Genomic DNA, 23,839 nt, shown 5'->3' on the forward strand with positions numbered 1-23,839 from the left:
CGGGAGCAGGATGGAGGGTCAGGAGAGGCAGATCCTGGTGGTGGGAGACTCCATCATCAAGCGGAATCCTCCAACTAAAATGCCCATGCAGAGCAGTAGGGAACGGTCATGTACAGAAGCCCCGGTGAGATACAATAGTGCAGTCACCGACACACCCCAGTCTCTTGTAACAGCAACATCACATTTACAGACCATGTAGTGCAGGGGTAGCCAAACTCCAGCCCTCCAGCTGTGGTGAAACTACAAATCCCATGATGCATCTCTCTCCGGGAGTCATGCCTGTGGCTGTGAGAATTTCAACAAGGCTTATGGGAATTGTAGTTCCATTACAGCTGGAGGGCCGGAGTTTGGCTACCCCTGATGTAGTGGGTAGAGCTTGTTTTCCTGAATCCTTCCCCAGACCTGCTTTGGCACTCTACAGCCAGATAGCTTGGCAGTAAGAAATTCAATTCAGTGAAGGATGATCACGGCCATAACATGTTTAGGAAAAATACCAGTCCAGATGCATTACATTGTACTCTCCACAAGACCCCATTCACACTGAGCTACAACAAAATAAGCACTTTTTCAGCGCTAATTTGAGCAGAGTGACAATGAGCTACATTGAGCTTCTTTGAGCTACATTTTGTTACGATATGAAGCGGTTCTTTTGGCATTTTCCACAGGGACTTTGTAGCTGCTACACTGGGACGTATCCAATCAAAAGCGGTCTTTGATGTGACATAATTCCTCTTCCTGTTTCCTACTTCTGTGGAGATTGTAATTTCTGGGCAAAAGTGACACTTGTGTAGCGCAACATCGCGCTACAAAGTCGTGCAAAAACGCCAGTAATGAGCGACATTGAGCTACACCATTGAAGTCGATTGGGGCCAAGAAGTATTACCAACACACCTCCCGGACCACCCTTGTTTTCTCTCAGACAAACAAAGCCTGATGTGTCAAAAGGTCCGCAGTAAACATTTCTTTACAGCTATCAATTCAATTCCAATTTGCCTGGAAGTTTGAAGCCCAAGGGTGATACAAGCCGATATAGAAAGGAAATTGCATAGCACAGCCTCTAAGGCCCCGCTCACCCTTGTGGCGCTTGTTCCTATGCTCCATGTTTGTGCGCAATTTGCCCCATTTGCCAGCCCATTCATTTCAAGGGGCTGCTCCATGAGCAACAAACGTGGCAAAAAAGCTCAGCAAACAGTTTGACCTGCAAGCTTCATGCATTTTTTGACCATGCATTTTGTGCATTTGCTGTGGGTCAACGTGCAGGCAAAGATGTGTATTTTATTTACCACGTTTGGGGTGCCATTAACAAGTAATGGAACCGCAAGGGCTTCATGCATTGCGTGAACACTTGCCAATGCATACGCTTTGATGCACGCTCACATGCACGGCAAAGTGTAAATAGGGACTAAAGCTGAAGTTTGGATTAAGCAAATATTGTCCGATACAACAGGCGTGTGTATTAATAATGACATTTTGGTGTATTTCTTCCAGATCCGTGCAGTAATCCAGTGTGAAACATTGCCTCTTGGTAGGAGCTACCTGTGATAAAGACCAATCACTGCTGTTCCCTCTCTTTTGCAGGGTGCCCGGTCTTGTCTCCGCCCACTCATGTAGTTTTCTGCAGCCAGCTTGTATTAGGTGGGGCCTGCTGGGTCCCTCCCACAGCTCTGCACAGTTTATGTATAGTATAGTGATGAAGTCACTGCTACTTATAAGGTCTTAACTGGGTTTGCAAAGGTATTTGCTGCATATAGGGGATGTATACCCTTTGCAGTTACTGAATATATTCAAATGTGTGTGCCTGGAGTTCAGCTTTAATAACCCTCCAACCCACATGTGAGCAGCTTTCTGAAATCTGTATGTGGATTGCATACAACTAAAGGTAAAATTATCTGCTCTATTAAAGCCCAACTCAATCCACTTTTTTCATCTTGAATAGAACAGAAAAGGGTTAGAGCCTACGTCAGATTTTTATTACCATCTTTGTCCCTATTGGAAAGATTTCCCCTTGCTTCCTGTCAGCACAGGAAGTTATGAGAAATCTCTGCAAGGGCACAAGCTAAAAATGGCTGGAGTTAGCCTGTACACTTTAAATGTATAGAAAAAAAAAATTCTTACTTGTCTAGAGACTTCTCTGGAAAGGTGAAAGCGCCACTACATATCCGGTCTATGTAGTTGAGAGGAACTTTGTGAATCTGCTGGCAGCATAGCATGATGAAGTCATACTTGCAGATAAAAAGATTATCATCTGCTATTAGTACAACTCGTTCTTTCTCATTGTTCCAGTGATCAATTCTACAATAGAAGAGAAAATAAAAATCAAAAACTTATATCAATACATATAACACATATTTACAGAAACTGCCTCTATGTAAAAACACAATACAAGCTGTATATTTATAAAAATAAAATCACGGCCATTCGTCCTGCAAAAGGGGGGTATTTTGTTTTTTACTATATAATAAAAAAAAGTACCATAAATGTAGAAAAAAAACAAAAAAAGTTTCCCTACGTTATGTTATAAAACATTTATTCTTACCCATATGTTTAGTAAAACATAAAAGACGGGGTCACGTCGGGTAAATAGACACCAAACATGTCAAGCATTAAAATTGCGTGCGCCAGCAAAAATCGGAAAAAAAAAAACGCCCATAGGCGACGATTAAAACGCTTTTACTGTTCATCAGTTTAGTGTTATCAGTGATTAAAGGAGAACTATGGGGTTAGGGATTTTCCCCATAGTTCTCCTTAGGGTAACGGGAGGACACAAACTAGCGTCCTCCCGTCACCCTAAGCTCAGTATATAGGGAGCTGCTGCTCGCGGTATACTGAGACGCCGCAGCTGAAGCGGATCACGACAATTATGTCTGGATCCGCCCAGCTGCGTGAGTGACAGCTGGCTCTGCCTATCTAGAGGCAGAGCCAGCTGTACCTGCCCCTCCCCCATCCGTTCCGCCAGTCAGCGCTGGCGGATCGGAGCGGAGGGAATCCAGCTCCTCCCCTGTCACGGCAGAGAGCCGTGACAGGATCGAGATGTGAGCGAACGCCGGTATGTGTTCGCTCACCTCCCGATCTACTGAGCCGACCTGTGACAGTCTCATTGTCACAGGTCGGCTAGAACTATGAGGTGAGTGAAAAGCACTCCTCATAGTTCTTTTTTAGGCTGGGTTTCCACCTAGGCGTTCAAAATATGCGTGTATGACGCGCGTTTTGGGGTGCATGTTTTAACCGTGATTTGCAGCACTCAAAACGTCAAACGTGCGTTTACGAGGGCTATCCGGCTGTATCCTAATGGATATGCGCCGAAATACGCCCCAAAGAAGCTCCTGTACTTCTTTGGGTGTAGGGCGTTTTTCAGCTCGTTCCGACACGCTGAAATACGCCCAAGTGAGAACCATGTCCATAGGAAATAATGGGATTTCATTTGCTGGGCGTTTTACAGCGCGTCAATCAGCGCTGTAAAATGCCCAGGTGTGAACCCGGCCTTAATGGCTCTAAAATGATTGCGGCAATATGCAACATGTGCGGCATGTAGGCGCACCTGTCGCATATATGCGTGTGTATGTCGGGGGCGGGGACTTAAAAAAAAAATGTTTAAAAAAATAAATGTTATGCTTCTTTATTTTTTTTAATGAATCTTTCATTTTTGTATTACTTTTTTTTTTTTTACACACACGTTTATTGCTATTACATGGGGGGCTAAGAAGCTCCCTATGGGATAGCCAATTTACATGACAGGTGCTCTTTATGGAGACATCAGGGGTCTCCAAGACCCCTAATGTCACCCAAGGACCTCCAGAGAAGCTGATGAAGCAGAGATCGGCTTCATCAGCTTCTCTAGCTGGAGAGTGACACTGAATGCAGGAAGTGATGTAATATACATCACTTCCTGCATTCGGGGACTGAGAGGAGATCAAAGGGAGTTCGTGTACTGAACTCCCTTTGATCTCCTGTCACAGAGGCGTGCCTGTCACAACGGCAGTGACAGCTGCTGATACAAGTGATTGAGCGTCTCTTGAGACGCTCGATCGCTTGACTGTAAAGCTCCCGGCCGGCCGTGTAATTACATCGGCCGGCCGGGAAGCTGCTCGTCGGGCTCCACCATCCTCTCGTTACAGACGAGCAGATTTTTCAAGCCCTGGCCATATACGTCCCCAATTTCAAAAAAGTTGGAACGCTGTGTAAAATCTACATAAAAACAGAATGCAATGATTTGTAAATCTCATAAACCCAGATTTTATTCACAATAGAAAATAGGAAACATATCAAATGTTTAAACTGAATAAAATGACCATTTTAACAAGAAAATAAGGTAATTTTGAAATTGATGCCAGCAACACGTATCAAAAAAGTTGGGACAGGGCAATGTTTACCACGGTGCAGAATCCCCTTTTCTTTGAACAACACTCTGTAAACGTCAGGGAACTGAGACCAGTTGCTGGGGTTTTGGGAGAAGAATGTTGTCCCATTCTTGCCCGATATAGGACTCTAATTGCTCAACAGTCCTGGGTCTTCTTTGTTGTATTTTTTGTTTCAAGATGAACTAATTATTTTCAATTGGTGAAAGGTCTGGACTGCAGGCAGGATGTGCAAGCTGCCCATTCCATACTCACTAATGCACCCCCATATCATCAAAGATACAGGCTTTTTGTACTGAGCGCAGATAAGCCAGAAGGTCCTTCTCCTCTTTAGTCCAAAAGGCCCATGGTTGCCTTTTAAAATAATGTCAAATTTTGATTTGTCTGACCAGAGAAAAGTTTTCCACTTTGTGACAGATAATTTTAAATGAGCTTTGTCCCAGGTCGTACGATTCTCGGCGGGTTTTCAAGCCTGCTTGTTCGACGGAAGACGTGCGACCGTACAGTAGAAACGGTAGCACGCCTTCCATACACTGTACGATTCTCGTATGATCGCAGGGTTTCTCGCGATTCTCGTATGAGAATCGTACAGTGTATGGGCACCTTAACCCCTTCATGAAGCGGCGGGGGTGTTCGGCGTTATCAAAAGATACTGGTGGACAATTTACATACATCCTTGGATATCTTTTTATATCCCTTTCCTGTTCTATACAGTTCAACTACCTTTTCCCACAGGTCCTTTGACAATTCTTTTGCTTTCCCCATGACTCAGAATCCAGACACGTCAGTGCAGCACTGGATGAAGCATGCAAGGGTCTGTCAGGAGGCCAGAAACTCATTGGCCTTTTATACACACACACTGATTACATGCAAACAGAACACAGGTGAGGATGTTCCCTTTAATAGCCATTCACACCCCTCTGTGTCAACCTGTGTGCATGTTATCAGGCCAAAATGACCAGGGTATGTAAACTTTTGATCAGGGTCATTTGGGTAGTTTCTGATGTCATTATGATTGGAAAAGAGTAAACACAGTTTTGATAATAAATCGCTTCAGCCAAACACTACCCATGAGTGACCCACTACCCATGAGTAATCATTCATATTCTCTGGTAAATGGCCAGGAAATCATAAATTCTGCCAGGGTATGTAAACTTATGAGCACAACAGTATCTAGGTAGGCCTGTGTCTTGATAAAGATGTACTGAGCACCATCAAAATATTAACAATAAAATTCTGAGGCTTTGACTTATCTCTGCTGCAAGACCTGCGAGTGCCTCTAGACCTACTTTGTATAGGCAGACCTGTATAATAGTTTAGTGAAGACTAGGAATGCACTGATGCTGGTACAGTTATTGATATCGTTGCCGATACTGGGCATTTTCATGAGTACTTCGTGAAAATGCCTCGATACTAAACTGAAGCCGATGCTGTAAACAGGCACCTCGCTTCACAGGACGGCTGCTGAAGTCCAACTGAATCGCAGTGCCTGCTTACAGCAGCGGCAGCAAATCTCCTCCTGCTCGCTGCTGGCCGAGACCAACCAGGACCCGCACAGCCCACCATGTCGCCCAGCATATCCCCCTAGCATATTGCCCACACAGCCACCTGAAAGCCCACACAGCCCAGCGATAATATTTGGGAATTTGGGATAATGCAATTCTATTTATCTAGCCCTAATTCCACCTTCTGAACTCCAACTAAATTATTCACGTATCTCAAAGAATGTCATTTGTGTTATTTGTATTTCACTTGTCTTTTCACAATGTATTAAATTGCTACAGGAACAATGAATGTTTTTGAGGGTTATTCTTTAGCACTGGTTAAAATATGACCCAAAAAAAAAAGCATACAGCTGATTGCTGAGTGAATAGATGAGGCCTAGAGTTTTACATGTAATATCATACACGTATGTGCATTCTAGTGCTTATCCTCTAGGTGGCAGCATATAGCAAATCTATGCCAGCAAATATCATGCCAACATTTTAATTTGACGTTATGGTGATTATTCACTTTGAAACCTTGTTAAAAAATATCTCCCATCTGGATTATGAACAAAACTGTAAAACCTCACAAGTTTCCGTGAATAGCTGTCTTCATTTAGAAAGATTCTGACAGCCCCAGAGAATGTGAAAATAAGAGGAAAAAAAAATATGATGCAAGTAGGTTTTCAACTAGGCATGAAAATGTATGAAACCCACACAAAATTTGAGTATTAAATCAGCACGGAGCACTAAAAACATACCGAGAAGCTTTTGCTAGAACACAAATTATTTCTGTGAAAAGTAACAGAAATGATATGTTATTACTGCTGGCCACACATTAACCATCTAATAAACTAGAGCAGTTAGGTATGGAGAATACAGAATAGGTGCAGCGTGCAGAAATTACTTTTTTAAACAAATTTAGATATGCAAGTAGGACAGAAGCAGCTGACTTTAAAAACCAGAGCAGTTCAGTCACAATAACATGTATTATGTGTTATACCTTCAACTGGTCTGTGTGACAAGACCCTATGCTTCTCTCTAGGAGTATCACTGGCTTTCATAGTCTAACCTGCACTACAGAAGTGGCACATAGAGCAGCTAGGGCTGTAGAGGCACAGTTATGGCAAATGGACAGCAAGTTATGTCAAATCAGGGGGAAAAAAAATATTAAAGTAGAACTAAAGCCAAAACCTCTTTTTTTAAGTTTTGGATAGATTAAAAGGGGGGGTTATAACTCCTGTCATTTTTTTTCTTTGTGCCATCTTTGACCCATTGAGAATATTTCCCAAATGGGTCAGAGGCAATCCCTCTAAACCCAGGGAAATCCCGGACGGTTGGCAGAGTCACCAGAGCATCTATTCCTGTTCTTATGATAACCCAAAATTTGAAGTTTTCTTTCACTTTAAGTGATAATGGTCACCAGGACTAATAGGGTGAATCACCCTAATGGGGACACAGACAGCAATACAAACCTGACAAGTGTTTTAATCCTTCTCCACTAAAAAAGGTTTTGGCTTCAATTTAAAAATACCTTTGTGGCCAGTACAAGTGAATGTTATACTTACCCCACAGTTCTCTTTTAATCACCTTAGCAAATCTATGGTAAGTGTTTTTCCCCATAGTTCTCTTAAAGTAGTATTAAGGTCTGGGCGTTTTTTTTACCTTAATGCATTCTCTGCATTCCAGTACAAAGCACCCAATCGTACAAGGGCGGGGAAAGAACGCTGCAGGGACCCACTTGAAAACGGGGAATTAAAAGAACAACAGCCTCAGGCAAAAGGTGGGCATCCCTATTGTAAATATTTTTTTTTTTTTAAAAGGAGGGTTTAATATCGCTTTAAGGGTCACGGGAGGACATATACTAGCGTCCTCCCGTGACCCACAGCTCAGTATGTCACGAGCTACAGGTGTACTGAGACAGCCGCTGCCTGGACGGATCTCAACAATACTGTCGAGATCCACCAAGCTGCGTGAATGACAGCTGGCTCTGCCTATCTAGAGGCAAAGCCAGCTGTGCCGGCCCCCTCCCCCGTTTGTTATGCCAGTCAGCGCTGGAGGATCGGAGCGGGGAAGGAGGGAATCCCTGCGGGGAGTGGTGATTGAGAGTCATGGCTCTCTGCAGGGAGATGATCGAGAAGTGAGCAAGCGACGATATGCGTTTGCTCACTTCCCTATCTATTGAGCCGACGTGTGACAGCTTCATCGTCACACGTCGGCTCAAACTATGAGGATGAGTGATTTTCACTCACCTCATAGTTCTCCTTTAAGGAATGAGGCATGCAAAAAAAATCAACATGGAACTATAAAATCTTAGGTGTTATGGCAACCTTTAGATGTGGTCTAATATTTTTTTTGAACAGGCTTTATTATAAACATTCTGCCAAGAGAGACGGCACTGACAGCTAAAAGCTGATTTGTTGGTATGGATAAGCACTTTCCTTCCTATTGATTTTTTTCCGCAAAGATTTGTCTCTAAATATTCCAGAAAAGCAAAAATGTTGAATAGGGAGCAAACACCTGACCCTTGTTTTCCCTTTTCTGCTTTCATGCACCAGCCAGTTGTGATTCAGATACAGCAGTGACTCGTAGCTAGGACACACAACTATCATAAAGGAAAAGGACACGAGATCAACTAATCATGTACTGAAATGGAAGTAAAGCCCTCCAGCTACCGTAAATTCCTAGCATGCTGGCATAATGTATTCAGGAAAAACAAAGTACTTGAAACTCTACAAGTTCATAAACATGATATTTGCCTTTAAATTTGCTCACTATAATACCCTGAACACTAGATTTGAGTAAGAGGGAAAGCATTGTAAGCCAGTTAGACTATTTAATTGTATGATGCAATCAATCTAACGCAGAGAGCTTGCCTGCTGGGAGAAAGAGCAGGGGAATTACTTCAGCAGTGTCCTGCTGTTCCTTGCAGACTGAAGGAAGTGAGGCATCCAAGGGAATCTCAAACAGATATCCCAAGCTTTTGAATTTCTCATGGAGTTCTGCTTTATTATGAAATGACTTTTATACAGATTAGAATATTTATTCCTGCACGCAACGACCCCTCCCCTTTCCATTCGAAACTTGTAAGGTCTGAATGGGGAGAAAGCGAAATATCAGGAGCTGAGCTGCCTATGCGTGTGAATGAGAGATCTATACGATTAAGCCCACACAGGCAGGATGGTGGCCCAGGACGGGTATGATAGTGTGACCCTGATACAAATTAAGTCTAATATTCAGTGGAAGTACACAGTGCTGTTTTGTTTGCTTGTGAATAAGTGTTAAAAGGTGCTTTCTGCTGGGGACCCTTTGCTGTCAAAATGTTTAAACCATGTAAGATAGTACTATGGAGGGCCATGTTATAAATAAAAATAATTATAAATACCTTTTTTTCTGGTCACATGACTGTCTCTGCGGGCCTCCAGGGGTTGGGGTGGAGACTTCTTTTGACAGATGTCAGCTTCCGCTGACATCACATATCCGAGCCACTGCCCCTCAAACTATGCAGGGCTGGACGGGTGGTATTTCAGCAGCTGCCTGACTAAGGGAGTACAGGCATGCCAAGCGCCAGTATGACATCATGCTGCTCTCAAGTAGGAAGGAGAGATGCAAACTGACCACACTAGGATGGTTCTGCATCCATGCCTATTGTGGTCAGAAAGAAAGAGAAATTGGTCTTTCTGAAGAGGACTAAGTGCACTTGCTAAGTGCATTGAAAGGAAAGTAGCTCCCAACCATTTAAAATGAAGGTTGACGTATACTTAAATGTTTATTGGAACGGTCTACTTTGGCTATACCCTTGCTATGTACATTTCCAGAATGGAATCCTTTTGCAACAGGTTCCAGTGACAATTTTATCCCATCATCTTAAAACAAAATCAGAATGTGAACGTGATCACAATCACAAAATTAAAAAGCCGCTGAGCAGACCCCTACAAAACTTGCATTTAGTAATCAATCCTTACTGAGAATTTGATGCTGCATGTCTCTTTAAAAGGAAATTAAAATGCTTCCCTAGACAGTAGCTATATCTTGTACATGGCATCCTTCAACAAGCTGTTCCCTGCCACCTGCTCAGTGCATTAATTACAAAACGTATGCCTATTCTAAAATAAGGTGTCATCCAGGGTGGCTCAATGTTTTTGTCATTTTGTTTCTTCAGCAGCAACCTACTGGGGATATGTTTAACTAGAAACAAGTAGAAAACACAATTTGAGTGCCAATGCAGAGCTGGCACAGAATGCTCACTGTGACAGACCATTTACTGCAAATAAATTGTCAGTAACAAACAAAAATGAGCACTTTATGTGGATGCAACATAGAGGAACGGTCCCGAGGCTCACTAATCTACAACGGCATTTTACTTTATTGCTGGAAAATACATAATGAAAATGGTCAAACATTGTTACAGTTTTATCCTTACTCTGCTAGTAGCCACGCACTGCTAACAGTCTCCTTCTCTTTCGATAAGATCTGATTGGTTAAATCTTCAAGCGCCTGATCAAACGCTCCTGGCTGAAAGAGGAAGATGTTGAAAAAGTGAATGGCGTTTAGTATGTAAAATACAAAAATAGTTAACGTTATTTTCTTTTCTTTTTTTTGCAGTCATCTAATCCTTCTTCCCCAAATCTATCTGCCTGTTTTACCAGGGTTAAGTGTGGATCAGCATTCTTTTAGGCATTTTCCAGAGAATGGCCAAGCCAGGGATATTATCATCCAAAATTGTATATTAGGGTTATGCTATATGGTTAGTTTGCAAACAAATAGCTGTATTTCTATAGGAAAAGCACAACAGACAGCACAGGACTCAGCCAGGTGAGCACTCTTAGTGTCTACTAAATGGTATTTTTTAAATTTTGCTATGGTGCTTGGAGGGTTGCTTCACACCATCATCACATTGCCTGATAAAGGGGCCCTGCGTAGTCCCAAAACGACGATTTTTCCCTGTGATTTCACAATCGACATCAATATAAGGGGTCTTTATGAAGATTTCAGAATGACGGTAACTTACTCTCTATGTTAAATTTGGCTCCGCCATCCACTTGTCACTTCAGGACCCACCAAGAGCCAACAGTGACGTCACCCGAATCCATCTCTCCACTCCTCAGCTCCCCCCTTCTGTTTCCTCATACACCACTAATCTACTCACTGACATATCATCATGGATGTAACACCACTCCAACTCAACCTGTCCAAAACTGAGCATATATTTCCTCCTCTCCGTGTCCCCCCTTACTTGTTGGCCTACCGCTATACAGGCTATCCTCCTTCAGTCTATAATGAATGCTGCTGCCAGACTCATCCACCTTACCAACCGTTCGGTGTCCTCCGCCACTCCATGCCAATCACTGCACTGGCTCCCACTTGCCAAAAGGAATAATATTCAAAATACTAACAATAACATACAAAGCCATCCACCAGTCTGCCAATGGCTACATCCCCAGTCTCATCTCAAAATATCACTCAAACCGTCCTCTCAAGACCTCCTGCTCTCTAGCTCCCTTGTCACCTCCTCCCATGCTTGCCCCCAGGTTTTCTCCAGAGCCTCTCCAATCTTTTGGAACTCCCTACCCCAATCTGTCTGCTTATCTCCTGCTCTGTCCACCTTTAGGCGATTCTTCAAAACTCATCTCTCCAGGGAAGCCTATCCCACCTCGACATTATAATTATCCTTTTACTTCTTCCATCAGTTCATCCCACACAAATTACCTTTTGTATCACTTGCCCCACCCAATAGATTGTAGGCTCTTATGAGCAGTGCCCTCCTAACTCTCCTTTATTGAAATTGTATTGTAACTGTACTGTCGCCCTCCATTTTGTGATGCGCAGTGCAAACTGTTGACGCTATATAAATCTTGTATAATAATAATAATACCAATTAGGAGTGCAATGGAATATCTGCATTGTTGACACCATGGCACATGTTTTAGCATATGCATAACATAACTTGCACTGAGGTATGAGGCAATGTGTTTTAACACATCAATAATAGAAGTCACCAGCACTTGATGATATGTACAAGAAGTAAAGCACTTTTTATTAAATCGTCACATGCGTCAAACAGCCCAACGTTTCGGGCCACGCAGGGTCCCTTCTTCTGAGGTCACCATGTCACCCAGAAGAAAGGACCCTTTTTTCTGAAGATATGGGTAAACAACGCGATTTAACAGCCTTTGAACGTGGGATGATTGTTGGCGCTCGGAGCCATGGAGCGAGTATCAGCAAAACAGCAGAATTCGTTAAATGTTCAAGAGCAGCTGTTGTTAAAGTGTATAAAGACTGGACTGTCAGCCGGAAATCTGGGTCTGAACGTGCGAATTGTGGCCGCCAGCGACTAGTCAATGTTAGGGCAGAACGGAGAGGGCAAGACTGGTACAAGACAACAGAAGGGCAACAGTGTAGTGTCAGATTCCTTGCATCACCTTTCAACATCTCGTGGAGTCACGAGGCGGCCCAACAAAGTCATCTCGTGGAGGCATCTCGTGGCCCAACAAAGTACTGATGGGGTCGTCATAATAATCTTGCCACTCAGTGTATAAGTGATGCACCGATACCATTTTTTCAAGTACAAGTACTGATACTTGTCCAAGTGCTCACAGATACAAGTACTGATACATTTTTGTTTATTGTCATGTGACAGTTTTTCTAAAACAATACAGACTAATGATTTCAGGACAGTGGTGGAGTGCCAGAGCCCAGTCCCAGCTGCAACCCTGTTAGTTCTCGTAAAAATGCCAAGTATCGGCACTGGTATCTGAAAAGTATCGGTGCATCCCTAATTGAAACCTCTTTTTTGATGGGATGCACTTATAAACAATTCACAGGGCCATATGTCCTGCGATATTCCATGAATGCTCTTTCTTTAAGAATGAAGGAAAACAAATATTTATAGTACATTTTATTTCCTAATAGAATGTAATAGCAGAAAAATACAGCATTGTGGCCACTAGATGGTGCGAAGGAGCAAAGAAAATAAACACTTATTCCCTATGCTCCACAGCTCCATCTAGTGGCCACAATGTTTGTTTTCCTACTATTACCTTCAACTTGAAAAGTAAATATACTAAGAATGTTAATTTTTCCTCCGTTCTCACACAACAAAAGGCTCACGGAGTTGCCCAGGACGAATAGCTCTGCAAATCGTTTCTATATGTACCCCTAAATGTCACACATTTGCAAGAACAAAAAAAGCGAGGGGACGAATCAAACAACAATTATTCTTAAATCCATAATAAAGTATAAAGCAACTACTAACACTTTCAAGAGCGTTCAAAATATTTCCTCAATTGTTAGAGGTAGTGTATTTCAAACAAATGCTGTTAAAAAAAAAATAATCCGATATTTGCACTGGGTATTTTTAGAACTATCATGTGACTGAAAGTCATGGAATTGTAAATAAAGATCGCCTTATGCATTGTTGGCCTCTGAGTTAGGAAACAAATTCAGTAACAAGCTGCTTCAATATAACATACAAATGCACTTTGCAATGGTCTATATAATTATTCTAGCAGGATATGACTTATGAGACAGACAGGAACAAGTTGTCCCTCACTGCTGGCTAAATATTTGCATAATGAGGGCAGCATGGCTTTATGTGCTCATAGGCCAAGCATTATTCAAACAAAGTCATTTAACAAAGTCTCTTGAGATTTCATGGAAGCTGAAAGTGCCAGAAAGCACTGCTAGACTGCATTCAGAGAGACCAGGATATGTACAGAGTCAAAATGTGGACAGGTATTACTAAAATATTGTCACTGTATTTTTAGATTAGTCAGTTAGGTCCTAGCCTTGGACAGACAAACTTTAGGGGAGCAACTAGTGGCCACTCATTTAATTTCAAAATACATGTCTTTCTAATGTAAGCCAGCAATGATTAAACAATTCAGAGTTAATTATAATGAGATTGTGCTTTCAAATGTTCATCTATTTATCTTCAACACCTTCTCCCATATACATGCACTGCATATTATTATATAGGATTTATATAGCGCCAACAGTTTGTACAGCGCATTACAATATAAGGAAGACATTACAATCACAATACAATTCAAGACAAGATGGTAAGAAGGGCCCTGCCCCTGAGGGCTTACAATCTAAAAGGGAGGGGGAAGTGATACATGAGGTTGTAGCTGTGTGGGGATGAATTGTTTGAGAACGTGATGGTTGAGCAGTAAGACCCCGTTCACATTGAGCGATTTATCGCACGGTAATTCCCGCGATATCGCGGCAAATTACCGCGCTCCAATGCAATCCAATGGGGCAAAGGGTCCTGCTGTCGCGTGTCGCTACAGCAGGACCCTTTTTTGAGCGGATTTAGCCGCGATTCAAGCTTGCTCAATGCAAGCTTGAACGCGACATCGCGCGGCAAATCTCGCGATGTCGCGCAATATGCAAATCGCGCAACAAACGCACGATTTGCATATCGCGCAGTGGGAACGGGGCCTTAGGTTGAGGTAGGATAGGCTTCCCTGAAGAGATGAGTCTTTAGGGAACGCCTAAAGGCAGTCCGAGTGAGAGATAGTCGGACAGGTTGGGGTAAAGAGTTCCATAGGATGGGAGAGACTGTGCAGATACCCATTTTAATTTACATCCATGTGTCACGTATTTACATTCTGTGGTCATAAAGAAGGCACAGGAAGTAATTGAAAGGGGAGGTAATGAAATTCAATGCATCCCTGCTGGCCATAGTTATTTAGCCAACACTCTGGAAACACACCTGAAAGTTAATGGGTTAATTGGAAGATTTCACCACTATTCCTATTGTGGTGGCAACTCAAAATTTTGGAGCAATAAAAAGCTTGACAGTGATTCTTACCCCTCATCACTCCATACCAATCTAAAAAAAAAAGTTTTGCCTTTATTTATACTTCAACTCGAAATTGACTTCCACTCAATTCCAATCACTTCCAAACATTGTGAGAACCAGTGACCACAGTTGATTCTCTGCCATCAGGCACTGGTAATTCCTCTTTGTCAACAGAAACATATTTACCATTAAAAAAAAATTAGGGGCTGAAATGTATTTTTTCACTTTTTTATGGTTTTGTGTTTTATTTTCATAACGCTTTGTATTTTTTCCTTTCCACTTTTAGATTTTCTTGTCATCATTATAGATTTATGGAGTGCTGCACTGTTATAACAAGAGGATTGACAATCGTGTTTCATAGTGCAAAGCCTTCTTCATGATCACATAGGAAAACAATGTTTCAGGACTGTGCAGGGACCCTTCAATGTTATTTGATCATGCAGTCAAAGAGAGCTTTACACTTTGAAACAAGCTTGTTAGTGCGCTGTCGGGGGCTTTTGCAGCACTTTTAATCATATGGTCAATTCTAGTACGGTGTGCAAAAAGAATGGGAAAAATAGAACATGTGCCTTTTTAGCTCCGTTCACTTCAATGACATCGCAAAAAAATGCATGTACAGCAACATCCATTTTCATGTGTTTAAGTGCATGGCAACCTTTATATATTATTTGCTTTTCATTGGGGAGACAAAAAAAAAGTAGAACATATGAAAATGCAGGCAGAAAGGTATGAACCTAGCCTTTGTTGCAGCTTGTATAGTCTATTCTACCCTTCATAGCTACAATTGTAATAGCATATCTATTAGAATAACATGGGTGCTCGGTATTCGACGGATGGCCACCGTCACAGTGATGCAACAGAATATGGACATAGGCACTCCAAAAGCAGATATAATACGTCTAATTATTGACGTACATGCAAAAAGGTAGCATAGCACACTTAGTGCGACGTTTTGGGGTCACACAGGATCCCCTTCATCAGGCAGAAAAAGAGCGGACTTGTTCTGCCTGATGAAGGAGATCCTGTGTGACCCCGAAACGTCACACTAAGTGTGCTATGCTACCTTTTTGCATGTACGTCAATAATTAGACGTATTATATCTGCTTTTGCAATGCCGGTGTCCATATTCTGTCACAAAAGTAATCACAAGGACTATATAAGATGATGCAAAATGATACCCTCATTTTTATGGTGTACATTCTTGCAGGCCACATGTTATATCTAATGCTTATTCTCCCCATTCTTTCTCGAAGCATCCTATTGCTCAGTGCACTATAGGAACGTTTTTTTTTACCCTGGCAACAAAGAACTTTCTCAGGAGAAACTGTTGGTTGGCTAGACCAGTGTCAGCATTCGGCGGCTGCTCTTTTTGCTCTTGTCCTGGTTTTCTCCCTGAATCCTGAGTGACAGAAGGTGCAGAAGGCTCTTGCTTTCCCAATTCCACTGGGCGAAATTCATCACCTGCAGGAGCCTGGGCCATAGTGGAAACCTGAGGAGATACAAGAGAAATGTTGTTAAAAAGGAGTAATATTAACTTCACAGTAGAAGTCACTGTGCGTTTAAGTCCGTGTAAGCCATTTTAGTTGCAGTTAAAAGGAGAACTATGAGGTGAGTGCTTTTCACTCACCTCATAGTTCTAGCCGACCTGTGACAATGAGACTGTCACAGGTCGGCTCAGTAGATCGGGAGACTCGCGGTATACTGAGCTATACTGAGCTTAGGGTAACGGGAGGACGCTAGTTTGTGTCCTCCCGTTACCCTAAGGAGAACTATGGGGAAAAACACTGACCCCATAGTTCTCCTTTAAAGGAGGTTAGAAGTAGGAGTACATCCGCCAACCATCTTTGGAAAGCAAGACATTTTGGCCCTCTTCTGGTCATTCAGCTCTTCCCTGGCAGACCACTTAGCAAAAGTTAATTTGGGCTTTTTTTTTTTGTTACAATTGATTTTTGCTGGCAAGGCAACCATTCGGAGCATCTTAAGGGTAATTAGGAAGTGTAGAGCTAATGAGTAAGCAAACATGTGTAAAAGCCAATATCAAGTGTCCTTCGAGTCACTGAAATGTTTCAGCTAATTACGGATTACTGTTTTTCTGGGATGTTTTTTTAAGGAAAAAAAAAAAGAAGAAGAACAAGCCTCTTTATAGCACATATACAGACACAGACCAAAGCCCAATGGGAACTTCAGGGTTTGTGTAATGATTTTTTCTAAACGCATGCACAACTGCAGGTAGCTTTATCTTCCTTTTTATTTGTATATCATGCTGGGCTCTTCACTTTGCTTTTGAAAATGACAAGGATTTCAAAGAAAATTAGTACAATAGAAATAAACAAATCCTTCTTAATCATATCAACAAATAGCAGCAGTCCAATGTAATGAATGGTTTCTGTGTGGCGCAGTACTCTGTCCACAGATCAGATCTGTGTCCGATTTACTGGCAAAAAATAAACAACCCCGTTAAATACACAGAAAAAGCGAGGAAAGAAACAAAACATAAAGCAGCAACATTGTGTTGTAGAAATGAAGGCTGGATAAAAGCAAATTAAAAACATTGCACTGAAAAATAAATGGAAACGAATTGAAATGTCCTCATTGTCTGCTCTCAGATTAAACATGCATCATTTTATTGACAGGATAGATGCTTTTATTTATAAATGTTACGCTGCTTTTTAGGGCTTTTTCACACCAATTGCGGTGCGTTCAAGATCAGGAGCAGCTGGAACGCACCGCAATCGCTCACAAAACTGCCCCCTTCGTTTTGGGGCGTCAGGGGGAATGGAAGTACATTGAAGTCAATGGCAGCGCAGCCACGCCCCCTGCTCTGCATCGCGAACGGACGCGTGGCAAAACATTGCTTGCGTTCCGTTCCACTGCAAAATGAACTTCCAGGCCCCCTCCAACCCCAAAACAAAGGGGGACGTTTTTGAGCGATTGCAGTGCGTTCCAGCAGCTCCCTCTCTGGAACGCAACGCAATTGGTGTGAGCAAGCCCTCAGGAATCAATATGCTGTAAAGAGGTAGTTGTTTATAGTGGAAACCCTTGTTACAAATGCCCAGCCTGTACAGATTAGACACCCTGCTGCCACTGGTAGGGGTAAGGGTGGGCAGCAGGCTCCAAAAACAATGGGGATGGTCGGTATCAGCTTGGTCTTGCTAAGGACTAATGCACACTGCAATGAAAATACATGAGTCCAGGTGCGTTTGGAAATCATTTCTAAATGCATCTGGAAGCATGTAATGCTTTACTAAGCAATAACGAGGTGCATTTGGTCTTGATGAGTTTACACACGCAGGAATCTTCTGCGTCCTGGGACCGTTTTGCCGGATTTTACGCAGTTAAACGTGTGTGCGAGCGCATATAATCGCAACTAAACGCTACTAAGCCCAGGAACAACTAAGCAGGAAACGGTGCTCAGGGAAGCAGAAAAGTTGTTTATACTTCCCAGTTAACTTCTCTTGAGTTTAACTCAGTCAAGTTTGTAAAACTATTTGGAGCAATAGATGTCAGCATTATGCCAGCCCCTTACAGGCCAGGAAGGAAGAAAGGGGGTTTCTGATATGGATGGTTATTATAAACCTAGCTAGACAGCTCAGCCTTAAGGCCTGTTCACACGACGTCTGTTTTCTGTGCTGACCTGATCCGTACGCTCCTGCACTCAAAATGCATCCCAATGTATCCCTATGTGTTTTATGGGCTACAGTTCTCACGTGCGCAGTCCGTTCAGGTTACGACAGAAAAATACTGCATGTTACATTTTGTACGGTCAGGAAACGGTCCTGAAATGCAAAACGCGTCAAAAACGCATTGCACTGCAGCTAACATACTGACAGCCCCACTCCAGCAAAAAAATAAAATAAACACATAGCACCGCGTCTGCAGATCTGCACCAGATCAGGACCTGAACCTCATGTGAACAGGCCCTTAAACTGCACTAATCACCATGAATTAGAATTGACCACATCTTATCCATCCAGTATATTACCAGATAGACAATTCCCCCTTAAAAAGACCACGACAAATAAACCAGAGAAGGAGGGAGGCCTTGGTTAGCATAGGTCTTCTCTAGTCGGCTGTATAAACTGACAGCTTCTCATGGATATGGACAAGTGCGAAGGTCACATCCATGTTTAATGCTACACCCTGACTATAGACATCCCATTCGGGCCTTCACTAATCGCGGTGGTCCCTTTCATTATTTCTTTGCATTAAACCCAGTAAAGCACTGCAGCCTGCATTTGCAATGCTCTGGCTTCTGCCGACACGGCTTCCCATTCAAGGTTCAGTGATATGGAAGGGAGGAAGAATGAATGGACTACAAGTGCGAAGGTCACATCCATGTTTAATGCTACACCCTGACTATAGGTTAAACATGAAATGTGGTCAAAAAAGTAAACTTAGCCTTTAAGAACCCGGGGGGGGGGGGGGGTAACAAAAGTGTCAGAGACAAGCTCTATCTCAACTAGTACAGGTTGCCCATTGCAACTAATCAGCTTCTATCTTAAATTTTTTCCACACATCTTAGAAACTGAAAATTTAGAGGGCTGATTGCCTGCGCTCCAGATGAGACAAAGTTTGTCTTGAGACACTTTTTTATTAATACCCGCTCTTTTGTCATATGTCGCAGCTTGATGAAATACATACATTTGTATAGCTACCAGTGAAGGCAAGCACGTATGTGTGGAAAAGTCACTAGCAGCCAAGTATGACTACATCTTAGGGTGATGGCAGACTGCCTAGTTCATTATGCTAATAATTTTTCTTTTTCTACTGTAGGAGATCCTTGGTAATAAAACAAAGGAATTAACATTTAATCATTCATAAAATAGGATTAAGGAAGAACTCTGGGAAGCACTTGTATTACCCTTGCAGTGGGGCTACCCCCTCACTGCAAGGGTTAAGTGCTCCTTTTTGACTAGGGTCAAAAATAAAAAAAAAAGTTATACTCACCACCAGTCCCTGGAGCCTTTCTCTCCCACCGCTGCAGCACAGCGTATAGGACATGAGGACACCGAGGGACATACCATTGCTGCAGTGAAGGAGATAGGCAGGAGGGCAAGCAGGCACATCCAGCCGGCACAGAATATCAGGGGAGGGTAACTTTGTTATGTTTGACCCTAGGCAAAAATGAGCACTTAACCCTTGCAGTGCTGGGGTAGCCCCACTGCAAGGGTTAAGAAAGTTTTTACCTGGAGTTGCTCTTTAAAGCATGACAAGTATAATTTTGTGGCAACAAAGTTCCCAACAACAAACCTGAACGCTGAGACAGTCAAAAGCAAACTAGCAGATATGGAACCCTAGAAAAAAAATTTATATAGAAAAAAAATGTATATTGCTGCAATGTTATCTTACTCAATATGGAACTTAAAAAAAAATAAACAAAAAATAAACAAATTATGGCTGTGTGGTATGACAACACTACACCCGTTACACAATGTGCATTGCTGCCGACTGCCTGATAAGCACCACTGAGCCACCCAGTGAGGTAGAACTTCCACTGTCTTTACAGAACGATTTTATGAGAGAAATATGAGGACTCTCATTGCCGACTTTCTTCTGGAAATACTAGTTTCCTGGCCATTACTGCATTCAGTGCTTTGAGTTACTTACCTGGAAACAAACACACAGCACGTAAAAAAAGAAGTCAAGCAGAACCTTTTATTTACTTACTACTTTTTTGGGTCACAGGAGTACACTTACTAATGCACTTTTATGATCCAAAGTGTGGAGATAGCGGGTTTATGTTTTACTGTGGGCAGCACAGTGACGTAGCGGTTAGCGCTTCTGCCTTGTAGCATTAAGGGTCCTTGGCTCAAAAGACTGGCCAGGACACCATCTGCAAGGAGTTTGCATGTTCTCCTATGCTTGCATGGGTTTCCTCTGGGTACTCGTTTCCCCCCACACTCTAAAGACATGCTGGTAGGTTAATTGGCTCCCGTCTAAATTGGCCCAGTATGTATGCATGTGAGACAGAGACATGAGATTGTAGGCTCCTTGAGGGCAGGGACTAATGTGAATGTGCAGTATGTTAAGCGCTGCGTAAATTGTCAGCGCTATATAAATAAAATAAATACTCTACCTGCACTTCTCCTATAGGGCTTGTTCCTGCCATGTCCATTGATCTGCATTTTTCTGCACACCACACACGAATGGTATGAATAGGGCACATGCAAAACAATTGTTATCTATGTGCCCTGGTCATACCATACATGTACGCTGGTGTGCAGAAAATCGCAGTTCAATGGACATGGTGTGAACACGCAAAGTGAAGTTGAATTCCTGATCTGCATGCTTATTCTGGGTCTGAGTTACACACTCAGTACAGGCAGCAGGAGGTCAGCCATGGCAGTCTATTTATTTCCTCAGGTTTCTTTTAAGGGCCCAAGAGCACCTGCTGAACGCACAGGAGAGATCTAACAAAAGCATTTCTTAGCAAATACTTTATTTCATGTTCACTTTATTTCATCATGCACTGAGCAATGTACAAAGTGCAGTAATGAATTGTGAAATCTGACTGGTTGGTGCGCTTTGCATGTCACTGGTTCCTTTTAAAACTTCAAAGTGATTATAACAACTCTAGGGTGGGGGGATTTATCAAACCTGGAGCAGACAAAATGTGGAGCAGCTGTGCATGGCAACCAATCAGCTTCTCTCTTCAGTTAAGATTTGAAAATGAAAGAGAGAAGCGGATTGGTTGCCGTGCACAGATGCTCCTTTTTTCTGTCTGCTCCAGTTATGATAAATCCCCTCAATGTGCTGCAGTGCTGGGCTTATAATTATTCCAGGGGCTGGAGAAATGATATATGAGGTGCACTGTGCATCTGTGATGGATGCAGACTGCACTGTCCCTTGTGATCTTGTACTGGACAGGAAGTTCAGGTAGGCAGAGCTGAGAGAGTTGGAGCCAGCCTGACACATGACTAAGTGTTTTTTGTTTTTTTTTAAATACATTACTGGGAAATGTATACTTGTTTGATCTGGATTCATTATTGGAAAAAGGTTTGAAAGCTTAAAGGTTATTTTTCATATCAAACCCATATTCAGGGTGTAACATGAAACACAGTCAGGTCGCGAAGCCAATGTGGAATGTCCCTTTAGTTGGTGCTGACAGTTGCCTCATTGGCCCCAGACACTCAAGGCACATGACTGTAGCCTGCTCTCACCATTAAGATATGTAGCAGTGGAATGTAAACAACGTTAATGCCTGATAACTGCATGAGGAAACGCAAAAAAAGTGAGGAACAAAAGGGACTTCCAGACTTTGCTGCTGCTCGGTAGATCAAGGGACTGAGAAGGATGAAAGAAGAGGATTTGGGCTCATAGGAACAGGAACAATGGGTGGGATTATTAATAATTTATCAACTCGTATTATTCCATCAATATCCGAGTAAACCTGTTCCCTTTATACACATTTACAGCAAAGAAACTTACTGGGGATTTCAGAGCTTGCATTAAAGGAAACCTGCACTGTGGGAGCATGTAAGCTGCCAATGCTGCCTTCTTTTCTAAAAATGCTACTTAACTGGCTTCTATGCCTATCGAAATGTTTAATCAATTCCCACATCACAAACCAGGATCAGCTATGCGAATCAGGAATTCTGTGCTTATGGTCTGCATGCTTGTTCCAGCTCAGTAAAAAAAAAGTAATTGAACCAAAGATAGCCAGCGAACTAGCATTTTCAGAAGGAGGCCAATTTCTCGTTTAGTAGAGATGTTGTTTTTTTATTTCTTACAGGTATTTGTATAGAGCCAACAATTTAAGCAGCGCTTTACATGTGCACATTCACATCAGTCCCTTCCATCAAGGAGCTTATAATCTAAGCAGTGACCTGAGGTGGAATCCGTACTCGGTGAGGCATTTCCCCTGCCCGCCCCCGCCCATGCTCACCTCCACCACGCCCTCAACCCGGTCACCAAGCTGTGTGGAAGAGGAAGGAAGGACGGAGAAGGGAGCATTCTCCATGTCCCTCACTTGCTTGTCACCGGTGAGGCATCCAGATTGATGTCCTCACTGGTTTTTTTTCTTTTTTCTTTTTTGTGATTGGACAGCTTGGACCAATGGCGCTTTGCCATTGGTCCAAGCCATCCACAGAGCTCAAGCCTCTAACAGCAACTGGAGGCTGTTGCAGCTCTGGCCTCACTATGTTAGGTTACACAATCAGTGGGGAAGCCCGATGCTGTGTAACCTAACTTAGCTGTCAAAAGCCGGATGCAGCACTGCCTGTAATTAACAGACAGGGGTCCACCCATGACAGGTTACACAGCGGGGAGGCTTTCACTGCTGTGTTACCTGCTTGAAGCCGATCTGAATGGAGAAAAAGATGTCAGCTTCAGACATGAAGCAGACAGCTTTTTCCTTCATACTACTAAGTGAGACTCTGCCTCACCTGACCGCACATCCCTGAGGTCCCTATCTCACATGCATACATACATACATACATACATACATACATACATACATACATACATACAGGGACAATTTAGAGAGGAGACAATTAACCTATCAGCATGTCTTTGGAGAGTGGGAGGAAACCCACACAAGCACAGGGAGAACATGGCAACTCCTTGCAGATAGTGTCCTGACTGGGATTTGAACAGGGGACCCCCAGTGCTGCAAGGCAGACTACACAGTTCTCTTTACTGCAATCATCAACCATAACAAAACAGTAAAAGGCGGGTGTCTTTGTGCTCTTCCAGTTCTGAACCCCACCAGCACTAGTCTCTGCTGAAAGTGCCATTACACGTAGTCAGATCTAAATTGCATACAGATGGAAACAAAAACATAAAACAGTTTACAAACATATAAACGTAAAGTGACACTAAACTCAGGAGTTAAAGTGACATTAAAGTCACAAACATTTTCCTCCCTCCCATGCTGCTTTAAGGACTTACCTTAAATGATGCCTCTTGATACGATCATCTTCTTCCTTCCACTATTCTGGAGCCCCTCCAGCACTGGTGCCGGTCTCTAATCCAACACAGACTTCTGTCTCTTCCTGTCCCACGGTGTCTGTTCGATGTGCACGCTCCGGGCTGCGTGCAGTCAGCTCCACTGTGTCTCTCCTCTTCTCCCTGCTAAATATCTCTACTGTGCATGCGCCTTCCTCATGATCCTGCACGGATGCTCGACTAACACCAACTGGAGGCTGTTGCAGCTCTGGCCTCACTATGTTAGGTTACACAATCAGTGGGGAAGC

The 23,839-nt window shown here is 42.8% G+C and overlaps 1 protein-coding gene across 1 annotated transcript in view; it reads right to left on the reverse strand.

Annotated features, from left to right (window-relative positions):
* Positions 1 to 23,839, reverse strand: part of TPRG1 (tumor protein p63 regulated 1) — an 83,128-nt gene that overhangs the window by 46,931 nt on the left and 12,358 nt on the right. Inside the window, exons 2-4 of the mRNA XM_018576394.1 lie at positions 15,940 to 16,139; positions 10,263 to 10,354; positions 2,116 to 2,292 (exon numbers count right to left, since the gene is read on the reverse strand). Coding sequence (XP_018431896.1) covers positions 2,116 to 2,292; positions 10,263 to 10,354; positions 15,940 to 16,125 — 455 coding nt within the window. The 5' untranslated portion in view covers positions 16,126 to 16,139. The remainder of the gene's footprint in view (positions 1 to 2,115; positions 2,293 to 10,262; positions 10,355 to 15,939; positions 16,140 to 23,839) is intronic.

Source organism: Nanorana parkeri, unplaced genomic scaffold, assembly GCF_000935625.1.
Source record: "Nanorana parkeri isolate BGI_ZX_2015 unplaced genomic scaffold, ASM93562v1 scaffold66, whole genome shotgun sequence".
In the NCBI taxonomy this organism is placed as follows: domain Eukaryota; kingdom Metazoa; phylum Chordata; class Amphibia; order Anura; family Dicroglossidae; genus Nanorana; species Nanorana parkeri.